The sequence below is a fragment of the Dipodomys spectabilis genome, unplaced genomic scaffold (assembly GCF_019054845.1).
Source record: "Dipodomys spectabilis isolate Male_0828 unplaced genomic scaffold, ASM1905484v1 ptg000034l, whole genome shotgun sequence".
NCBI lineage: Eukaryota > Metazoa > Chordata > Mammalia > Rodentia > Heteromyidae > Dipodomys > Dipodomys spectabilis.
Window position 1 is genome coordinate 11,564,501 of NW_024870711.1, and position 18,086 is coordinate 11,582,586.

At 51.6% G+C, this 18,086-nt stretch overlaps 1 protein-coding gene across 1 annotated transcript; it reads left to right on the forward strand.

Annotated features, from left to right (window-relative positions):
* The first annotated feature begins 462 nt into the window (after window positions 1–462).
* On the forward strand, window positions 463–13,461 carry Htr5a (5-hydroxytryptamine receptor 5A). The gene is made up of 2 exons (XM_042677112.1): window positions 463–1,203; window positions 13,129–13,461. Exons 1-2 carry the CDS (start codon window positions 463–465, stop codon window positions 13,459–13,461), a joined length of 1,074 nt encoding a protein of 357 aa, XP_042533046.1.
* The last annotated feature ends 4,625 nt before the right edge of the window (window positions 13,462–18,086 follow it).

Sequence of the window (18,086 nt, forward strand, 5' to 3'; positions counted from 1 at the left end):
CGCCTGGCTTCCTGGCTTCTGCAGCGCCTAGCCGCAGCCTGGAGATCTAGACTGACGCGGCGGGGGGCACCCGCGCACGGCCCGCCCCACCGCCCGGGCCGACGCTCGCTCTGAGCCGCCAGACCGCAGCCGCAGCCCCGGAGAGGACCCGGGCCCCCAGGTGAGGACCCGGCCCGGGCCTGCGGCACGGGTTGCTGGCTTTTGTGACCGGTGAGGGCTTCAGGCAGCCCAGCACCCCTCCGCCCTTCCGCCCGGAGCCCCTCAGTCCGGATCCCTCCTCTCCGCGCCATCTCCCCGGGACACTCGCCCCAAGGAGGTGGGAGCCAAACCGGCTGGATCGGGACCGTCCCAGAACCCTTGCCAGCTGTTGCGAGCCCTCAGATTGGGGCGGACCCCGCCACCTGGGCCGAGCACGCTATTCGCGCAGACGCCGGGGCTCCGAGCCCAGCCCCAGCCCCAGCCATGAACCTGACTGCGAACTTGAACTCTTCGCTCCTGGGCACTGTGCCCTCTCTGGAGCCCAACGGCAGCCGGGACGCCTACGCCGCGCGCCACGACGTGCCCTTCCTCTCGGTCTTCGGGGTGCTGGCCCTCACCTTGCTGGGCTTCTTGGTGGCCGCCACCTTCGCCTGGAACCTGCTGGTGCTGGCGACCATCCTCCGCGTGCGCACCTTCCACCGTGTGCCCCACAACCTGGTGGCGTCCATGGCCGTCTCGGACGTGCTGGTGGCCGCGCTGGTCATGCCGCTGAGCCTGGCGCACGAGCTGGCCGGGCGCCGCTGGCAGCTGGGCCGGCGGCTGTGCCAGCTGTGGGTGGTGTGCGACGTGCTCTGCTGCACGGCCAGCATCTGGAACGTGACGGCCATCGCGCTGGACCGCTACTGGTCCACCACGCGGCACCTGGAGTACACGCTGCGCGCGCGCAGGCGCACCTCCAACGCCATGATCGCGCTCACCTGGGCGCTGTCGGCCGTCATCTCGCTGGCCCCGCTGCTCTTCGGCTGGGGGGAGACGTACTCGGAGCGCAGCGCGCAGTGCCAGGTCAGCCGCGAGCCCTCCTACACCGTGTTCTCCACCGTGGGCGCCTTCTACCTGCCGCTCTGCGTGGTGCTCTTCGTGTACTGGAAGATCTACAAGGCGGCCAGGCTCCGCGTGGGCGCCAAGAAGACCAACAGCGTGTCGTCGTTGCCCGAGGCTGTGCAGGTGGGTGTGGGCGCGGCGGGACCCCGGCCGCCCTGCCCTGTGCGGGCGCGGGCGCGGGCTCCGGCTCCGCGCTCTAGCCAGGCGCCCCGAGCCTCATGCCCACAAACCCAAAACACACAAAACCCTAAGGCGCAGTGTCCACGCCCTGTACCTAGCCTCGGGACGGGTAACAAAAAAATACAACAAAACGAAAAAATAAGAAAAAGGAAACAGAAAGTAAGTGGAGCTCGGGAGAGGCCGCTGGGGAGAGGCCGCTGGGGAGAGGCCGCTGCGTGCTCACCATTTCCTCTCCGATCAAAGGGCGCTTCGCGTCTTGAGGCTTGATTTCTAGATAGACATGGGACGGACTTTTCACGGTTGTCTCGTCTTGGCTTTGCCTGTGTTGGTGCTGGGGCAGGAGTCCCACCAGCTCTTTCGCTAGCCAACTGGAGACAAGCATCTTTCCACCTGGGCTGTCTTTCTCCGGTAGTCCTCCCATCCCAGCCAGGTCGGAAGCCGTCCGCATCCAGCTCCGGCTGGCTCCCATGTTCCGTTATCGGTTAATATGGTTAGTGCACTAACTAAGGGGTTTGGATGAGTATTGTTCAATAGTAAAATAATAATATAGAGTGTTCTCCACACAGGCTTCAGTCTAGCGAGGTCACAGGCTTCCACTGTGAGCTCTGAAATATGGGTTCACTTTCCACAGTGGATAGCTAATTCTGAACATGCCCAGTCACGTAAGATTAGAGGGACCAGAAGTGTATTTAGGAGAGGAGGGCAGCACATCATTCTCCAAGAGAGAAGAGAAAGGGCTACCTGCCCTTGTATCTAGAACAGCCAAGGCTGGTTTAGAACCTGCGGACTGACCAGAGGCACATCTGGCAGCGAAGCCTTGGGGAATGGCATGCGGGCGGCTTCTAACGCGCCCAGCCCTGTACACCACAGGGCAGCACCTGCAACAGAGAATGCTTGGTTCAGATGTCCACAGAGCTGGCTTTTGAAAACTCTTGCCTATTTAATCTCTGTACCAAACAGGCCTGTTGATGGGTAAGAATGCTAGTGCTCAGAGCTGGGGTCCCTGTGCAAGTCCGCCCATACTGCAGGGGAGGGGCGTGAGGGCCGTGAGAAGCAGCCACCTGCACCACCCCTTCCACAGAAATCATTTTCTACCAAGGAGAAGGGAACCAATCACAGTTGTCTCTCAGGCCCTGTTGTGAAAGGAAAGATAAGGTTTGCTTTCATGATAGCAGAAGCAAAGCGTTATGATCCCTTTCAGGTGCGTGTGCTCTCGCGCTCTCTCGCGCTCTCTCTCTCTCTCCACACACACACACACACACACACACACACACACACACACACACACACACACACACACACCAGTTTCTTCTTTCCCTCTGCCCAATCACTTTTGAGAAGAGCTCCCTTGGCTCTGCAAGGCCTCTACCCACAGCTCTAGATATAATCGGGGCTGCCTCTGTCTTACGTTCTATGGAAGGGTTAATTACAAACCAGGCTTCCTCCTAGCTCTGTAGCAGTGGGTGTCATTTCTAAATGCAGTTCTATCACCAACTCCCAGAGTTACCTAGGGAAACCACACCACTCCTTTCCTGTTTCTTTACCAGCTGAGGTTTTGTTTCCAAATGATTCTACTCTGCATTTAATAAAAATGTATGGTGGCACTATTAGTCATGAGCATATGGATTAGGATTTTGTTTTGTTTTTTGTTTTTGTCAGTCATGAGGCTTAAACTCTGGGCCTGAACAACACTGTCCCTCAGCTCTTCAGCTCAAGACTAGCGTTCAACCACTTGAGCCACAGCACCACTTCTGGTTTTCTGAGTGGTTTATTGGAGGTTTATTTTCAGGTTTTTTTGGGGGGAGGGGGTCTGATCGTGAGGCCTGAACTCTGGGCCTGGGCGCTGTCCCTCAGCTCTTCAGCTCAAGGCTAGCCCTCTACCACTTGAGCCACAGTGCCACTTTCGGTTGTTTTTTTTTTTTTTTTTCTGCTTATGTGGTGCTGAGGAATTGAACCCAGGGCCTCATGCATGCAAGGCAAGCGCTCTACCACTAAGCCACCTTCCCAGCCCTATTGGAGGTTTATTGGAGATGAGAGTCTCATGGACTTTCCTGCCTGGCCTGGCTTTGAACCATGATCCTCAGATCTCAGCCTGCTGAGTAGCTAGGATTAAAGGCGCGAGCCACAAGTGCCCAGCAGATTAGGATTTTTTAATTTTTAATTTGTATTGTGATTATAAAGATGATACACAGAGGTGATGTGTGTGTAAGTCAGACAATGACTAGAGTTCTTTCTGGACAATGTCACCGCTTCCATTGCTCTCTCCTAGTGGATTAGGATATTTAAACTGGCTGTGGCCTGAGAGTTTGGGCTGCATAATTTCTTGTTTGTTTATTTGTTTTTGTCGGTTGTAGGGCTTGAACTCTGGGCCTGGGCGCTGTCCCTCAGCTCTTCAGCTCAAGGCTAGCGCTCTACCACTTGAGCCACAGCACCACTTCCGGCTTTTTTATTTTTGCTTATGTGGTGCTGAGGAGTCGAACCCAGGGCCTCAGGCATGCAAGGCAAGCGCTCTACCACTGAGCCACAGCACCACTTCCTGGGCTGCATAATTTCTTATGTCAGCCAATGTAGGTATTATTTACAAAGATTATATTGCTTGGTATTTTGCATATATTATATCTTAATAATTCCCTTTCTCTGTTTCCTCACCCCTACCCACTTTCGCTAAGATCCTTTATGCCATCTTCATAAATAGACACGATGTATTTTGATGCTATTCCCCCTTCACCATGCTCCCCACCCTCCACCTCTTTCTCCTGAACCAGTTGTGATCTCCCTGTGTATATGTGTGCACGTGTATGTGTATATGTTTGACTTCAAAGTCCAGATGTTGCAAATGAGCTAAAGTCCATGGTATCTGGCTTTTGGGGTTTGATTATCTGATTCAGCTTGCTGATCTCCACTTCCAGCTGCTTCCTTGCAAAGGACATAATTTCATTTTCTTTATGGCTGTGGAATCCCATGGTATTTGTGTTTTCACTCTTTAATCCATTCATCTGTTGGCTGATCCCACAGACTAGCTATTGTGAACAGCACTGCAATAAACACAGGCGTGCAGGAGCTCTTCTGTGTACCAACTTACATTCCTTTGGATACACACCCATTAATGGTCTGGGGTGGGTGGTGTCGTAAGGTAGCTGTGGTGTTGGCTCCTGGAGGATCTGATTCCATTGTGGTTGCACAAATTCACATTCCTATCAACAGTGTCTGTGGGTTTTTTTATTTGCATGTGTCGATTAACCATTTATATTCTTTTGTAACTGTCTCTTCAATTTGCTTGCCCATTTATTAATGAGATTCTTTATTCTTTTATGGTTTAATCTTTTGAGTTCTTTGTGTTTTCTGGATATGAATCTGTTATTCATTGAATAGCAGTGTAGGTTTTCTTCCACTCTGTGGATTGTGTCCTGGTTCTGGTAATTGTTTCTTTTGCTGTGTGGAAACTCTTCCTACTGGCTCATTCTTGCTCTTATTTTCTGGGCAGTTAGGTACTCTTCACAAAATAATGACCTCTGTTTATCTAAGTCTGATAGATGGATGGAATGCTCTGGAAGAGTGCTCTTTGGGGGCTCTCTGTAAAGAGATACAGTCCACTGGAGGTATTGGAGAGTCAGATCTTGGAACAGTTGAACTTACATCCTGATTGACAGTATACTCGTTTCCTGGGATGACTTTGAGGAGCTTTTTTTGAGCACGGGATGGAGAATCCTGTACAGAAGATGTGATACATTTTAGAGAAGTAGTACAAGTGTCCTCCAAAATTCACAAACCCATCCAGCCAACCCCAGAGTTCTTGACATAGCAGATTCATGCATCTGTTCTGGGGGTCTCTGAAGGCCTCAGATTTGAATTGTTGAATTATTATTTGGTACCAAGTAACTTACATTCCTTATTTATTTTTAGGTACCCAAAGAAGATGTTTATTTTGCATATAACGCAGGTGAATTATCCTGGAGCTGCTCTAGCTATTACTTTATATACATCTTTTTAATAAGTAGATATGCCCTGGGCAGAGACGTAGTTACCACTGTGCTCAACTTCTTCTAAGAAAACTACAAGACAGACTAGACAATTTACATGTCAAACCTGGTGTTGTCTTGTTATCTTTGATATAATACTCATCTTGCAAACAACATTTATTTGGAATTTGGCTCTGGACTATCAAATTTCTGTTTGAGGTGGGATCACCTCAACTACAGAGATGAATCATGAGGTTTTCTTCTTCATTCGCTAAGAATGACAGAAGTACTAGGTCATGAATATTACACTGACAGGTGTAAGGAGAAGGAGAAATAACAGGTTGTTGTTCAAAGGGTAGGAAATGCTAGGTAGTTTCAGGGGGTAATGGGAGCTTATTACATCTTATTACAGAAGATTTCAAGCCCTCAGCAGATTGTTCCAAAGATGTGCTGACTAATCTAACTGATAGCTTGACTTCCTCTAGGCAAGGAGGCCAAGCCTTGGTGGCTGTTAGGAATAGGCTGTGGTTCTCCGCAGTTGCTGTGATGTCTCATAAATCCGGCCAGAGTGTTCTGTTCCTCCTTGTATAAAAGGAAACGTTGCCATAACCCAGCACTCAACTCGGATGCAGCTCCTGTTTGTGGAATCTCTTCCCCTGAGGGATTCAGGGACTGTTGCTATCTGTGTAGACGGCAGCAGTAATCTGATGGTGTGTGAGGCCACAGCACATTTCCAGTTGTAGGCACCTGGCTGATAACCAGTCATTTCATTAAAGTTTTCTCAGTCCTAATTTTTAAAAACTTGCTGCAGGAACTGGGAAGGTGGCTTAGTAGTAGAGTGCTTGCCTAGCATGCAGGAAGCCCTAGGTTCAATTCCTCAGTAACACATAAGCAGAAAAAGCCAGTAGTGGCACTGTGGCTCAAGTGATAGAGTGCTAGCCTTGAGTAAAAGAAGCTGAGGGACAGTGCCCAGGCCCTGACTTCAAGCCCCATACTGGAAAAAAAAAAAAACCTTGCTGCAAATCAACTTTTGTTTTTGCCTTTCAGATAACTTTAAAGTTTTTACAATGAGTGATCTGCTGTTCTAGAGAGGAAGTGTTGCTTGTAGGGTGTCCCCATAAATAAGAATGACACCCACAATTACAGACAACTCCTCTTGGAAGGGTAGGCGGAAGGGGACTGTTGGTCGGTGATGTCTCCTGTGAGTGGCTTCGTTGAGTGGAGTTTGGATGGCGTTCATTTTGCTTGTTAGCCAATATGGGACCTTTGTTTTCTCAAGGATCTTTCTGATGAATGTGTGTGTGCGCACGTGTGTATGTGCATGTGTGTGTGCATCTGTGTGTGCATGTGTGCATGTATGTGCTCATCTATTGATTATTGACATGCAGATTTTTATGTAGGCTCCCAAATCTCTGAGAACAGAGGTGTTTTTGGTTCATCCGGCTAGAAAGCCATATCTTGTATTGATTCCCGTCCCTTTACTTCCGCAGGTTATCTGGAAATTTGCCTTGTATTGGGTATTTTCTCCCGGGGCAATGTTGCACTTCAGCTTACTTCTTCTTGTCAGAGTCCCTCACTCATGATTGATTCCCTGTGCAGAATGACAAGACTGTACTTTGGTTGTTGGGTTTACACATAAACATTTGCTGGAAAGTTTTCTGAAACTAGTTTTTTTTCTTTATTTGCTTTTCAGTTTTGTACCTTTCTGCAATCTTCCCTTAGGAGAAATGCTTCAGATATGCCTTGTGTCATGTATGTTCTATCTTATGTCTATCTGTACAGCTGGGTTACATAACTCTTCTCTATCACTTCCACCTTTAGAGGTTTCCCCCCCATCTGAGGAAAGTTCAGTGAATGGAACTAGTTAGTAAAGATCTAGACAGTAACAAGTTGGTACTCTAATGAAATTCTAAATCCTCTAATGCATGTGCCTCTTCCTCTGTGAGGTTTAGGAAATGTCTTCCTTAGAGCTTGTAATTCAGGTCTAGAATACTAAACTGACCTGCTCTAATCCTGTCTGTATGGCAGCTTTACAGTGTGGTGTGTTCTAGAAGGAAGTGAAACAAACCAGAATATAAACCCACAACAAACAGATTCAAGAGGACAGATGTTTGAAACTTTAAGAATCAGAGGTTTTATGATTGTTTTTTGGCATTTATCAAGAAAAGTGTAAGACGGGAGGATAACGCAATTTTTAAATAGCAATTAAGTCCTTAAAGGAGAAGGTGGGATGTCTGTGCAGACCAACCAGGATGCATAACAACAACAAAAACAACAATAATAATATCTAGCACCAGTAGCTTACACCTGTAATCCTGGCTACTCAGGAGGCTGAGATCTGAGGATCTTGATTTGAAGCCAATGGGGTAAGAAAGTCTATGAGACTGTTATCTTCAATTAATCACCAAAAAAGCCAGAAGTGGAGTTGTGGCTCAAGTGATAGAACACTACCTTTGAGCAAAAGAAGCTCAGGGACAGTGCCTAGGCCCCAATTTCAAGCTCTAGTACTGGCACAAAAAAGAGGAAGGAGGAAAAGGAGGAAGAAGAAGAGAAGGAGGAAGAGGAGAAGAGGATGAGGAGAAGGAGGAAGAGGGGGATGCAGAGGGGGAGAGGGGAAGGGGGAAGAGGAAGAGGAAGAAGAAAAGAAGGGGGAAGAGAGGTATGAAAGGGGGAAGGAGGGAGATGGAGAGGAGGAAGAGGGGGATGGAAAGGAGAGGAGGGGAAGAAGGATAGAGAGGGGGAGGATGGAAAGGGGAGGCGGGAGAAGAGGAGAAGGGGGAGGAGAGGGAGGGAAGGGGAATGAAGAGGAGGGGGAGGTGGTCCTGGACTTGTAGACAGCCTCAGGCCCTTGGTGTCTCTAGCAGCTAGGAGACCGTCACATGACCCCTTCTCCACTCCACTGAGCTGAAAACCAACTAACTCAGTCACACGTATGTCTTCATAAGTCACAGGCCAAGAAGGCCATCCCCAGCGTTTCCCAGAGTTTGCCTGTTGGCTTTTTTCACAAATTCGCAGGGCTCAGGTCCTATTAGCTCTCAGGTGTAGCTCGGCTGGACTGGAAGTGTATCAAACCTACACCTTAATTCCATTTATGAGCATCAGAAAAATCTGTCCCAGGACAAATGAAAAACTTAGGAGACAAGACATGTACACACAAACAAGCCATAGCAGAAACAGAATCAGCTGCTGTGGACGATGCGGGTGGACGATGCGGGTGGATGGCACCGTGTAGCTACACCTCTAACAAGAGACCAAAGCCTCAGGCAGAGAGCAGGTCACCAATGGCCTAATGGTAGACTCTCAGACAAGCTCCCGTATTTGACACAAGCTCAGCTGAACCATCCTGGGCAAGAGCCAATTTGGTTATAACTCCCAGGACAGTGAAGTGAACTGAGCAGTAAGCAGCTGGAGGACCAGACGGAACAGGTCTCCAGCGTCCCCTCGGACTGCGGAACTGGAGGGTGGGTTGGAGCCCAGTGACTCCCTGGGGTCCAAGGATGCTGTGAAGGAACCTCAACGTAAACAACGAGACTTCCAGAACTGGCTCAGGTGACAGGACCACCATTCAGAAGCTGAGATGGAGAGACAGGCTCAGGGCTCTGGCTCACCCGGGCTAACTCTGCTAACTCGCATGGCCTGGAGCCTGGGGCTGGGGTTAGGCGGGGCAGGGGCGGGGGAGGGGCTCTGACAACATGGCTTCGGTGTGGTTATTTGGGCTGAGCCGGGCTGTGTGCACAGATACATTTTTAAGGGTGGTCTGCCCCAGTTCTGGAGAGTGAGATCTGACTCTTAACTCACTGGTTTGCAAGTGTGTATTCATAGAACTGCATGGCCCTTGATTAGCTTCAGGGACAGAGCTCAGACCCAGAGTTAAGCCTCAGGACCAGCCAAAAAAAGTTAAAAAAAAAAGCTCTGAGGAGTGTGTGTGTACGCGCACGCACACGCACGCACACACACACACACACACACATGCCAGTCCGGAAGCTTGAACTCAGGGCCTAGGCACTTTCCCTTAATTATTTTTTTGCTCAAGGCTGGCATTCTACCACTCGGCATGAACCTCGTTGCTACTGTGCATGCTAAGTATGAACAGTAATTAATACAGGCTATTCTCCAGACTCAATCGAGTGTTTTATTGCAATTATTGATTAGCCAAGAGCTGAGAACTAAGAAGACCGTAGGTCAGGAAGCCAGAGTTTAAAAAAAAAAAAAAAGTCCAACCTGGAACTTGGCTAAGGGTCCAGATCCACTCACCGCCAGCTCCCCTCCTCCCACGGGCAGCTCCCCGGGTGGGGGACACACCCCAGCAGATGGCCCAGGACGGGGTCCATGCTTCAAAGCAAGCTCAGCATTCTATGCTTTTCATGATTTTCTGAGAAGTGTGAGTTGACTAACGTACACACAAATCCTCACGTAAGACAAAACATGTGTTGAGGGACAGGCAGAAAGGGGCAGTGGAGGCCGTAAGAGAGGCCATGTCCTTACTCTTCTGAAGAGCCAGGAAGAGAGAGCAGCTTGCATGGAAGCAACGCCTCTGACAATCCTGGAGCAAGTGCGCAGAGGACAGACCCCGCCCCCCGGGGTGAGGTGGGCAGTGACTTGACCCTACGCCGGACAGCGGAGATGTCCCAAAGCAACAGTACTGTAATGGGCTACCGACATCCAGGCACACTTCTTGCTATCTTGGAGGGAGAAGTCTGAACTGTCATCCTCCTCCTCTGCCTCCCCTCCCCCTCCTCCCCCTGCTCCCCTTCCTCCCCCCTCCTCCCTGTCTGGAACGCAGGAGTCCTAGTTGGTCAGTAGTCTAGAGGCGAGCCTCAGCTTCCTGGTACCCTCCTCTCACCTTCAGAACACTTTGCCTCCACCCCTACTTTTCCTGCCTCATGATTATTTGTGTAGATAAAATGGACCCAAGACTCCTAGACAGTATCCATGTCACCAGCCCCCCTTGTGGCCAGCACCCCTGTGTGAGCAGCACCCACAGCTCATCCGCGACACAGCGTCATGGGAATGAGGAGCCTGTGCGTGGAGGACCCGCACGCAACACCTCTCACCCTCTCCACCGGCGCAGACAGGCTCCAGGGTGCACTCTCAGGTTGAGTTTAAGTTAGGGCAGGAATAGGTTTTTCTTTTTCTTATAGGCGGAATACTGTGCTTACATGCCCACACACAAATCCATGAAACACATTCCAAGTGATGCATTGAGGAGCTGAGACAGGCTCTATGTCAGGGTGAGAGCACAGACGGGCTCTATGTCAGGGTGAGAGGAGACGGGCTCTTTGTCAGGGGGAGGAGACGGGCTCTATGTCAGGAGGAGGAGACGGGCTCTATGTCAGGAGGAGGAGACGGGCTCTATGTCAGGGGGAGGAGACGGGCTCTATGTCAGGGGGAGGAGATGGGCTCAATGTCAGGGTGAGAGGAGACGGGCTCTATGTCAAGGGGAGAGCACAGACGGGCTCTATGTCGGGGTGAGAGGAGACGGACTCTATGTCAAGGGGAGAGGAAACGGGCTCTATGTCAGGAGGAGGAGACGGGCTCTATGTCAGGGGGAGGAGACGGGCTCTATGTCAGGAGGAGGAGACGGGCTCTATGTCAGGAGGAGGAGACAGGCTCTATGTCAGGGTGAGAGCACAGACTGGCTCTATGTCGGGGTGAGAGGAGACGGACTCTATGTCAAGGGGAGAGGAGACGGGCTCTATGTCAGGAGGAGGAGACGGGCTCTATGTCAGGGTGAGAGCACAGACGGGCTCTATGTCGGGGTGAGAGGAGATGGACTCTATGTCAAGGGGAGAGGAGACGGGCTCTATGTCAGGAGGAGGAGACGGGCTCTATGTCAGGGTGAGAGGAGACGGGCTCTATGTCAGGGTGAGAGCACAGACGGGCTCTATGTCAGGGTGAGAGCACAGATGGGCTCTATGTCAGGGGGAGGAGACAGGCTCTATGTCAGGGGGAGGAGACGGGCTCTATGTCAGGGTGAGAGGAGACGGGCTCTATGTCAGGGTGAGAGGAGACGGGCTCTATGTCAGGGTGAGAGCACAGACGGGCTCTATGTCAGGGTGAGAGCACAGATGGGCTCTATGTTGGGGTGAGAGGACACGGGCTCTATGTTGGTTGAGAGTGGAGACCGGCTCTATGCTGGGGTGAAAGAGTACAGAAAAGCCCATTTTCTTGGTTGGGATGTGGTTGTCCAGGTTTGTATTGTTTGGACCGTTTGTTTCCAAATGTATCTCTGTTTAAACCATACAACAGTGTAAGTTTCAGTGTCTCTCAAGTAAATGCCAGCAAATGTTCCCCACAAATGTATTCATTCGTACTCTGGCCATGTTTTTAGCCACCGCCTGCGCCCTCATGTCTTCCTGGGATCCTCCATATGGCGGAAATCTGTTCCTCTGACTCCACCTCTCCGCAGAGCCACACAGCGGGTTCGTGGCTGGAGTGACCGGGTAGCAGGCCTGGTCTCGAGCCTGGAAGGTGGTGTGCCCAGAGAACAAGCATGATTGTCCTTTGGGGTTACACTGGGGCCCAGGAGAACCAGACGGGCCCACTGCGGTCCCGCTCCCAGTGCTGACGGTGGCTGCCCTGCGTTTGTCTGGGTCAATGAATCTGCTGATGCAGTTAGTCCCTCCGTCACATTTCCTGCCTACTTAGGCTGGTTCTTTATTTCATTCTCCTCAAAACAGGACTGGCCTAGAGAGAAGAGCATCTGCTCCCAGGCATCCCGCCTCATGAGGGCTGCAGGGAGCAGGAGCCAGTCCTGCAGGAACTTCTGCAGAGGGCCTGAGGCACAGGGGAGAGTCAAGTGAAAGTCGGGTCTCCTCTGTCCCTCATTGGGTGCTTGTGAAGAGATTCTCAGTGAGCTCGGAGGCGTGAATGGCCTGGCCAGGGCCTGTCCTGGATACCACAGCATGGGAGACACAGCAGTAGTGTTCTCCTACCAAAAGAAAAGCTGTAGAAAATTTGAATGCTCTAGAAGCAACTCACACAAACACATATGATAGAAAGATTTGAGAATCTGGTCCTAAGTGAACAGGGGTTTGGTGGGACTTTAGCACACAGATTCCCCGGCTACCAGGGGCTGGGACAAAAGAGTGAAAGAGCCAGGCACTGGTGGCTCACGCTGGAAATCCTAGCTACTCAGGAGGCTGAGATCTGAGGATCACAGTTCAAAGCCAGCCCAAGCAGGATAAGTTCATGAGACTCTTATCTCCAGTGGGCCACCAAAAATCCAGAGTGGAGGTATGGGCTCAACTGGTAGAGTGTTATCCTTGAGTGAAAAAGCCAAGGAGCAGTGCCCAGGCCTTGGGTTCAAGCCCCAGGACTGGCACGGAAGGAGAGGGAGGAGAGAGAGGGGAGAGGGGATACACATTCAGTAGGGACAGAACTTGAGTTCTGAGTTTTTGGTTTTCCCCATGCTAGGAACCCACTGTAGAATTTTCTGTCACGATGTGAGCAGAGGCAGCGAGCTGCAACTCTCTATCAGCCCCGATGACAGAGGGGACCCGCAGACCTCCGCAGGGCCCCGGGCTGCTGAGCTAGGGTGCGTGGTAGGGTGCTGTACTAAACGCACTCCCAACCTGAGAGACTTCTTCATTCTTTGTAATGGGTTTACTGTAACCTCGTGTACCTTGCCGTGAATCCCACGGGCCCCACTGCTGGGTGGTCAGCCCACAGTGGCAGTGCACGCTCCAGCTTCCCTTCCATTCCCAAGAGGCCCTGCAACCACCCAGCTCCCACCGGTTTCCACGGCTGGTGGCAGGTGCCATCCGTCCCTCCTTTCTTCCCCCATCCACCCAGCCTCCTCTCGGGGCAGACCGTGGGGCTCACGCCCATGGCTCTCTGGGTTTGGACAGCCCGACCCCAGCAGGTCTGAGCAGGGGGCTGTGACAGGACTCCCGCTCGTGTCTTGCAGGTGAAGGACGCCGCCCAGCAGCCCCAGATGGCGTTCACGGTGCGCCACTCCACCGTCACCTTCCACACGGAGGGGGAGTCGTGGCGGGAGCAGAAGGAGCAGAGGGCGGCCCTGATGGTGGGCATCCTCATCGGCGTGTTCGTGCTGTGCTGGATCCCCTTCTTCATCACTGAGCTGGTCAGCCCCCTCTGCTCCTGGGACATCCCTGCCATCTGGAAGAGCATCTTCCTCTGGCTGGGCTACTCCAACTCCTTCTTCAACCCCCTCATCTACACCGCCTTCAATAAGAACTACAGCAGCGCCTTCAAGAACTTCTTTTCTAAGCAACACTGAGTGGAGATCGAGGTCAAGTCCTTCCCCTCGCTTGGCGGGCTGCGTCACCTCCAGGGCTCATCCTCTCAGTGCTCCAGGGTCGTGGGAGACCTTCACACACACGCGCGCACACGCACACACACACACACACACACACACACACACACACGGGGCACTGTCCTCCACAAGGCCCGGGCGCCTCAGGTCGGTGACCCGTGTCACTCTGTACCACAGCCTCGGACTTGGTCTGTCAAGTGCCCTTTTCCCCAACCCCCTCCGGCCGGGTCGCTGCACTATCCTCTCAGAGCCAGACGTGGCTGGCAGGAGCGAGGAGGCGGCATGGTGTGGCGGGTGGAGGATGGGCGGAAAAGAGAAAGGAAGTCCCAGAGGGCCCATGGAGGGTGTTAGACCACAACCCCTAGCTTTCTAGAATAGTCCTCACTTCCGAGTTCGGTTCTCTGTGCTTAGTAAGTATGCTCTAACACGTATTGGGTATTTCCCAATATTTGACCACAAACTAGTCTCACACTCATGAGACTAGTGCTTGCATACACATACAACCACCACGAGGGGAGTGTTACAGCCGACCAGTGTCCCCCAAAATGCAGCTCACCAGCTCGGACCAGGCAGTCAGAGCCAACGTCAACACCCCTTCCCTCTGTGCAGTAACTGTACAAGCAGTAGAAAGATCTACTTGTTCCATAGAATCTGTCAAACTTGCTTATTTGCTAAGCGTTTGGAGTAGTGTGAGATTTCTTCAATGTTTCTGCGTGAAGGCCTTTGTCCTAGACCACGAGATCAGAGGTCGGTGATGGTCATTGAGCTGCTGACATCTTCAACAGAGTCTCACAAGGAGTGATGCAGGGAACGTCGCTAGACCTGAGCACTTCCACCCATCATGATGGGCTTGGGATTGATGCTTTGCTAGTCCCCGAGTGCCTGCTAGGAAGTCAGGGACTGGGCGGACGATGGTCTGATGTGGCCTCAGCTGGGCTGATGACAGACTGTCATTGGTCACACAAAACATGGCCCATCCACCTCTCCAGAGACAGCTCGAGGGAGCACTGAGACATAATCACTGGAGAAAGAAACATCACTGAAGAATGAAGAGAGAGGGAGAGACAGACAGATACACACGTGTGCACACACACATGCGCGCACACACACACACACAGAATGATGAACTGTGTGCCTGCTAACTTCTCCCCAGAACAGTGGACAATCTGCGTCATCTCTAGCAATCTTCAGACTGGCCGAGTGGTGTCAACATGTCAGGATTCTCAGTTCCCAGGAAAATTCTGAGGTGTTGATTGGTAACTTCTCTTAACTACCGTGGCCACTGAGACAAGCCCGAGGGTCAAAACTAGCTCACAGCAACCTCTGATGCGTTAGCTTTTATGACAGTGGACAGGTCGCCTGTTCCCCAGTGTGAGGGCTATTGTGAAGATCATCAGGGTCCCATCAGCTGTGTGTTCGGCAGAAGGACAAGCTTTGCTGCTTTTGGAGAAGTTCTCCCAAACCCTGCAGCTCACGGTTCTGGAACAACACCTCAAATGACCTCTTCCATCGGGGTCAGTCAGGCCACACTGAGAAGCAAATTAGGAAACCTCTTCCTGAAGAATCACACACAGCCTCGCTAGCGGCTTATTACAACGTGTTTTTGCTTAAGTTGTTTCAGTAAGGGCATTTTACTTTGATCACAACTTCAAGAATGGGAAAGGATTTGTGTTTGTGGCTGGCCTGGATCCCGTGAAGGCAGCCCTTGAAAAATGTTTAAACTGGGCTGGGAAGGTGGCTCAGTGGTAGAGCGCTTGCCTTGCATGCCTGAGGCCCTGAGTTCGATTCCTCAACACCACATAAGCAAAAAGAAAAAAGCTGGAAGTAGCACTATGGCTAGAGTGCTAGAGTGCTAGCCTTGAGCTGAAGAGCTGAGGGACAGTGCCCAGGCCCAGAGTTCAGGCCCCACGACCAGACCCCCCCTAAAAAAATGTTTAAACTGTGGAAATTCAGAATTAATCCTTCCTTCTTTCTCTCTCCTTCCTTCCTTCTTTCCCTCCCTCCCTCCTTCCTTCCTTTATCCTTCCTTCCTCCCTCACTTCTCTCCTTCCTTCCATGTTTTCTCTCTCCCTCCTCTCCCTCTCCCTCCCTCCCCCCTCTCCTCCCTCCTCCCCCTCCTTCCTTACTTCCTTCTGGTATTGGGGGGGGTGGTATGGAGTTTGAATTCAGAATGTTGTGCTTGCTAGGCAGGTGCACTACCACTTGACCCATGCCCCAGCCACCTCTGAACTGTTTTGTTCTCTTACATAGCAATGCTTCTCGTGTGAGGGAGCTCAGTATGGTGAATCTGAAGATCAACACCAAGTCGGAGCATGAGTATTTCCTCTCCCTTTTTTGCAACGAGGTATAAACAAACCTACTTGTCAGTAAGTGCTAAACACATGAGTGATCTGTTTCATCCTTTTCAACCTCTTAAGACTCCAGCCTCCCCAATATCATCACTTAAGAATTTGGGGGCAAATTCACTCATATCATCTCAGTTTTTAAAAAGTCTCTATTTTACAAAAGTTCCAAAGTCTCTTGGGCAATAAAACTCGCTGTTGTCTGTTACATCACTGTGTCTTTGAATGCGTAAATAAAAAGGTGTGTGTGATAGGCCAGGTGTGATGGTGCATGCCTGTAATTCCAGCTCTCAGGGGGTAGAGACAGGCAGATTGCAAGTTTAAGGCCAGGCTGAGCCACGTAGTGAGACACTATCTAAAAAATAACTGTGTATTGTAATAGTCTTTGAATTATTATAACACACAACAATATACTTGCATTGTATACTATACAATAAATTATATCAATTAAAATTTCCAAGATGAGAAACTAGTGATGCTTCTCTGTGGCTCTGACTTGAAGTTTCGTCTTGCACATCCTGCAGAGGTTGTGCTGGCAGGAGCACGAGCAGATGAGGGCATGCTGACCACAAGGAGTCACGTGCACCAGCTGACCACTCTGGAGTGCTGGCTGAGGCCCCTGCAATGCACGGAGGCATCCTGGGTGTCTTTGTTCCTTGTATAGGTCACCACAGCGATTTGAAGATACCAGCGAGGTCCCCTGTGCCGTTGTTTGTGACATGGATCGGAGGGGAACAGTCTCCAGTGTGGAGTGGACTCCTGAGATGGGTCTATTGTTCTAACCTCTTCCTAAGAGGACCTCTGCTGGTTCTCCACTGCTTCTGTTGACTCGGCAGGCTGCTCCCAGTGCTGGAGAGTCACACAATGCTCATGCACAGTTGTGGTCCTGTATGAAAGCCCTGGCTTGTGTGAGCTATGTCTGTGCCACAAGCAACACCGCTCACACAGAAGTAAGTCGGAGGAAGACCCTTGGTCTCTGAACACAGACCTGAGTGACTGAAGGGGCCTACGCCATGAGCACCATGGCTCTGCCGCTTCCCTGTGTGGAAACACAACACATCAGGCCTCTCTTGGAGGAGGAAGAGGGGCCAGCAGCAGGGCCCCCTCCGAAAGCAGAGATGCACCGTGCAGTTTAGGGAACAGCACAGCAATCGCTCAAGCCCGCTGTTCATGCTGACACAGAGAGGAACTACAGATGTGCACCCTGCAGGATGGAGGAGCCTGAAGATCTGACTCATGCGGGAAGCCAAGCCCTGGCTGCCCTGCTGCAGAGCCCAGGCTCTGGGGCAGGGTTCTGTTGGTGCTATAACTGAACAGTTGGTGGGTTGAAACAACACCAATTTGTGATCATACAGCTCTGGAGGACTGAAGCCCAGCATGGTTCTCACTAGATAGAAGGCCAAGCTTCTGCAGGGCTGTGTCCATTTCCGCAAGTTCTAGGGAGTTAGAATTCTTTTCTCAGCCTTGTTAGTTTCTAGAGATTGTCCACCTCCTTTGGCTCTGGCCTTCTCCCAGCTCCTGACCCTGCAAGATGCGTCTCCCTGCCTGCCTCATTCCTTTTGGACCTTCTTCTATCCGGTCTTCTACTGTGACTGTGTGTGTGTGTGTGTGTGTGTGTGTGTGTGTGTGTGTGTGTGTGTGTGTGTGTGTGTGTGTGTGTGTGTGTGTGTGTGTGCGCGCGCGCGCGCGCGCCTGTGCATGTCAGTCCTGGGCTTGAACTCAGTCAAGGCAAGGGTGCTGTCCTGAAGCTTTTTTTGCTCAAAGCTAATCCTCTGCCACTTTAGCCACAGCTTCACTTCTCCACCCACCCCCCTTTTTTGGTAGTTCACTGGAGATAAGAGTCTCAAAGACCGCTGAGCACCGGTGGCTCACGCCTGTAATCCTAGCTACTCAGGAGGCTGAGATCTGAAGTTCGGGGTTCAAAGCCAGCCCAGGCAGGAAAGTCTGCGAGACTCTCATCGCCAATAAACCACCAGAAAACCGGAAATGGCGCTGTGGCTCAAGTGGTAGAGTGCTCGCCTTGAGCTGAAGAGCGCAGGGACAGCGCCCAGGCCGAGTTTGAACCCCATGACCGAAGAAAAAGAAAGTCTCAAAGACTTGTTGGCCCCGGCTGGCTTCGAGCCACGATCCGCAGATCTCAGTCTCTGAGTAGCCGGCATGACAAGCGCGCGCGGCCGGTGCGCGGCCCTCTCCCACATCGGCCCACGCAGACAAGCCGCGAGGTGGGCGGACCGGAGCTGGGGTCTG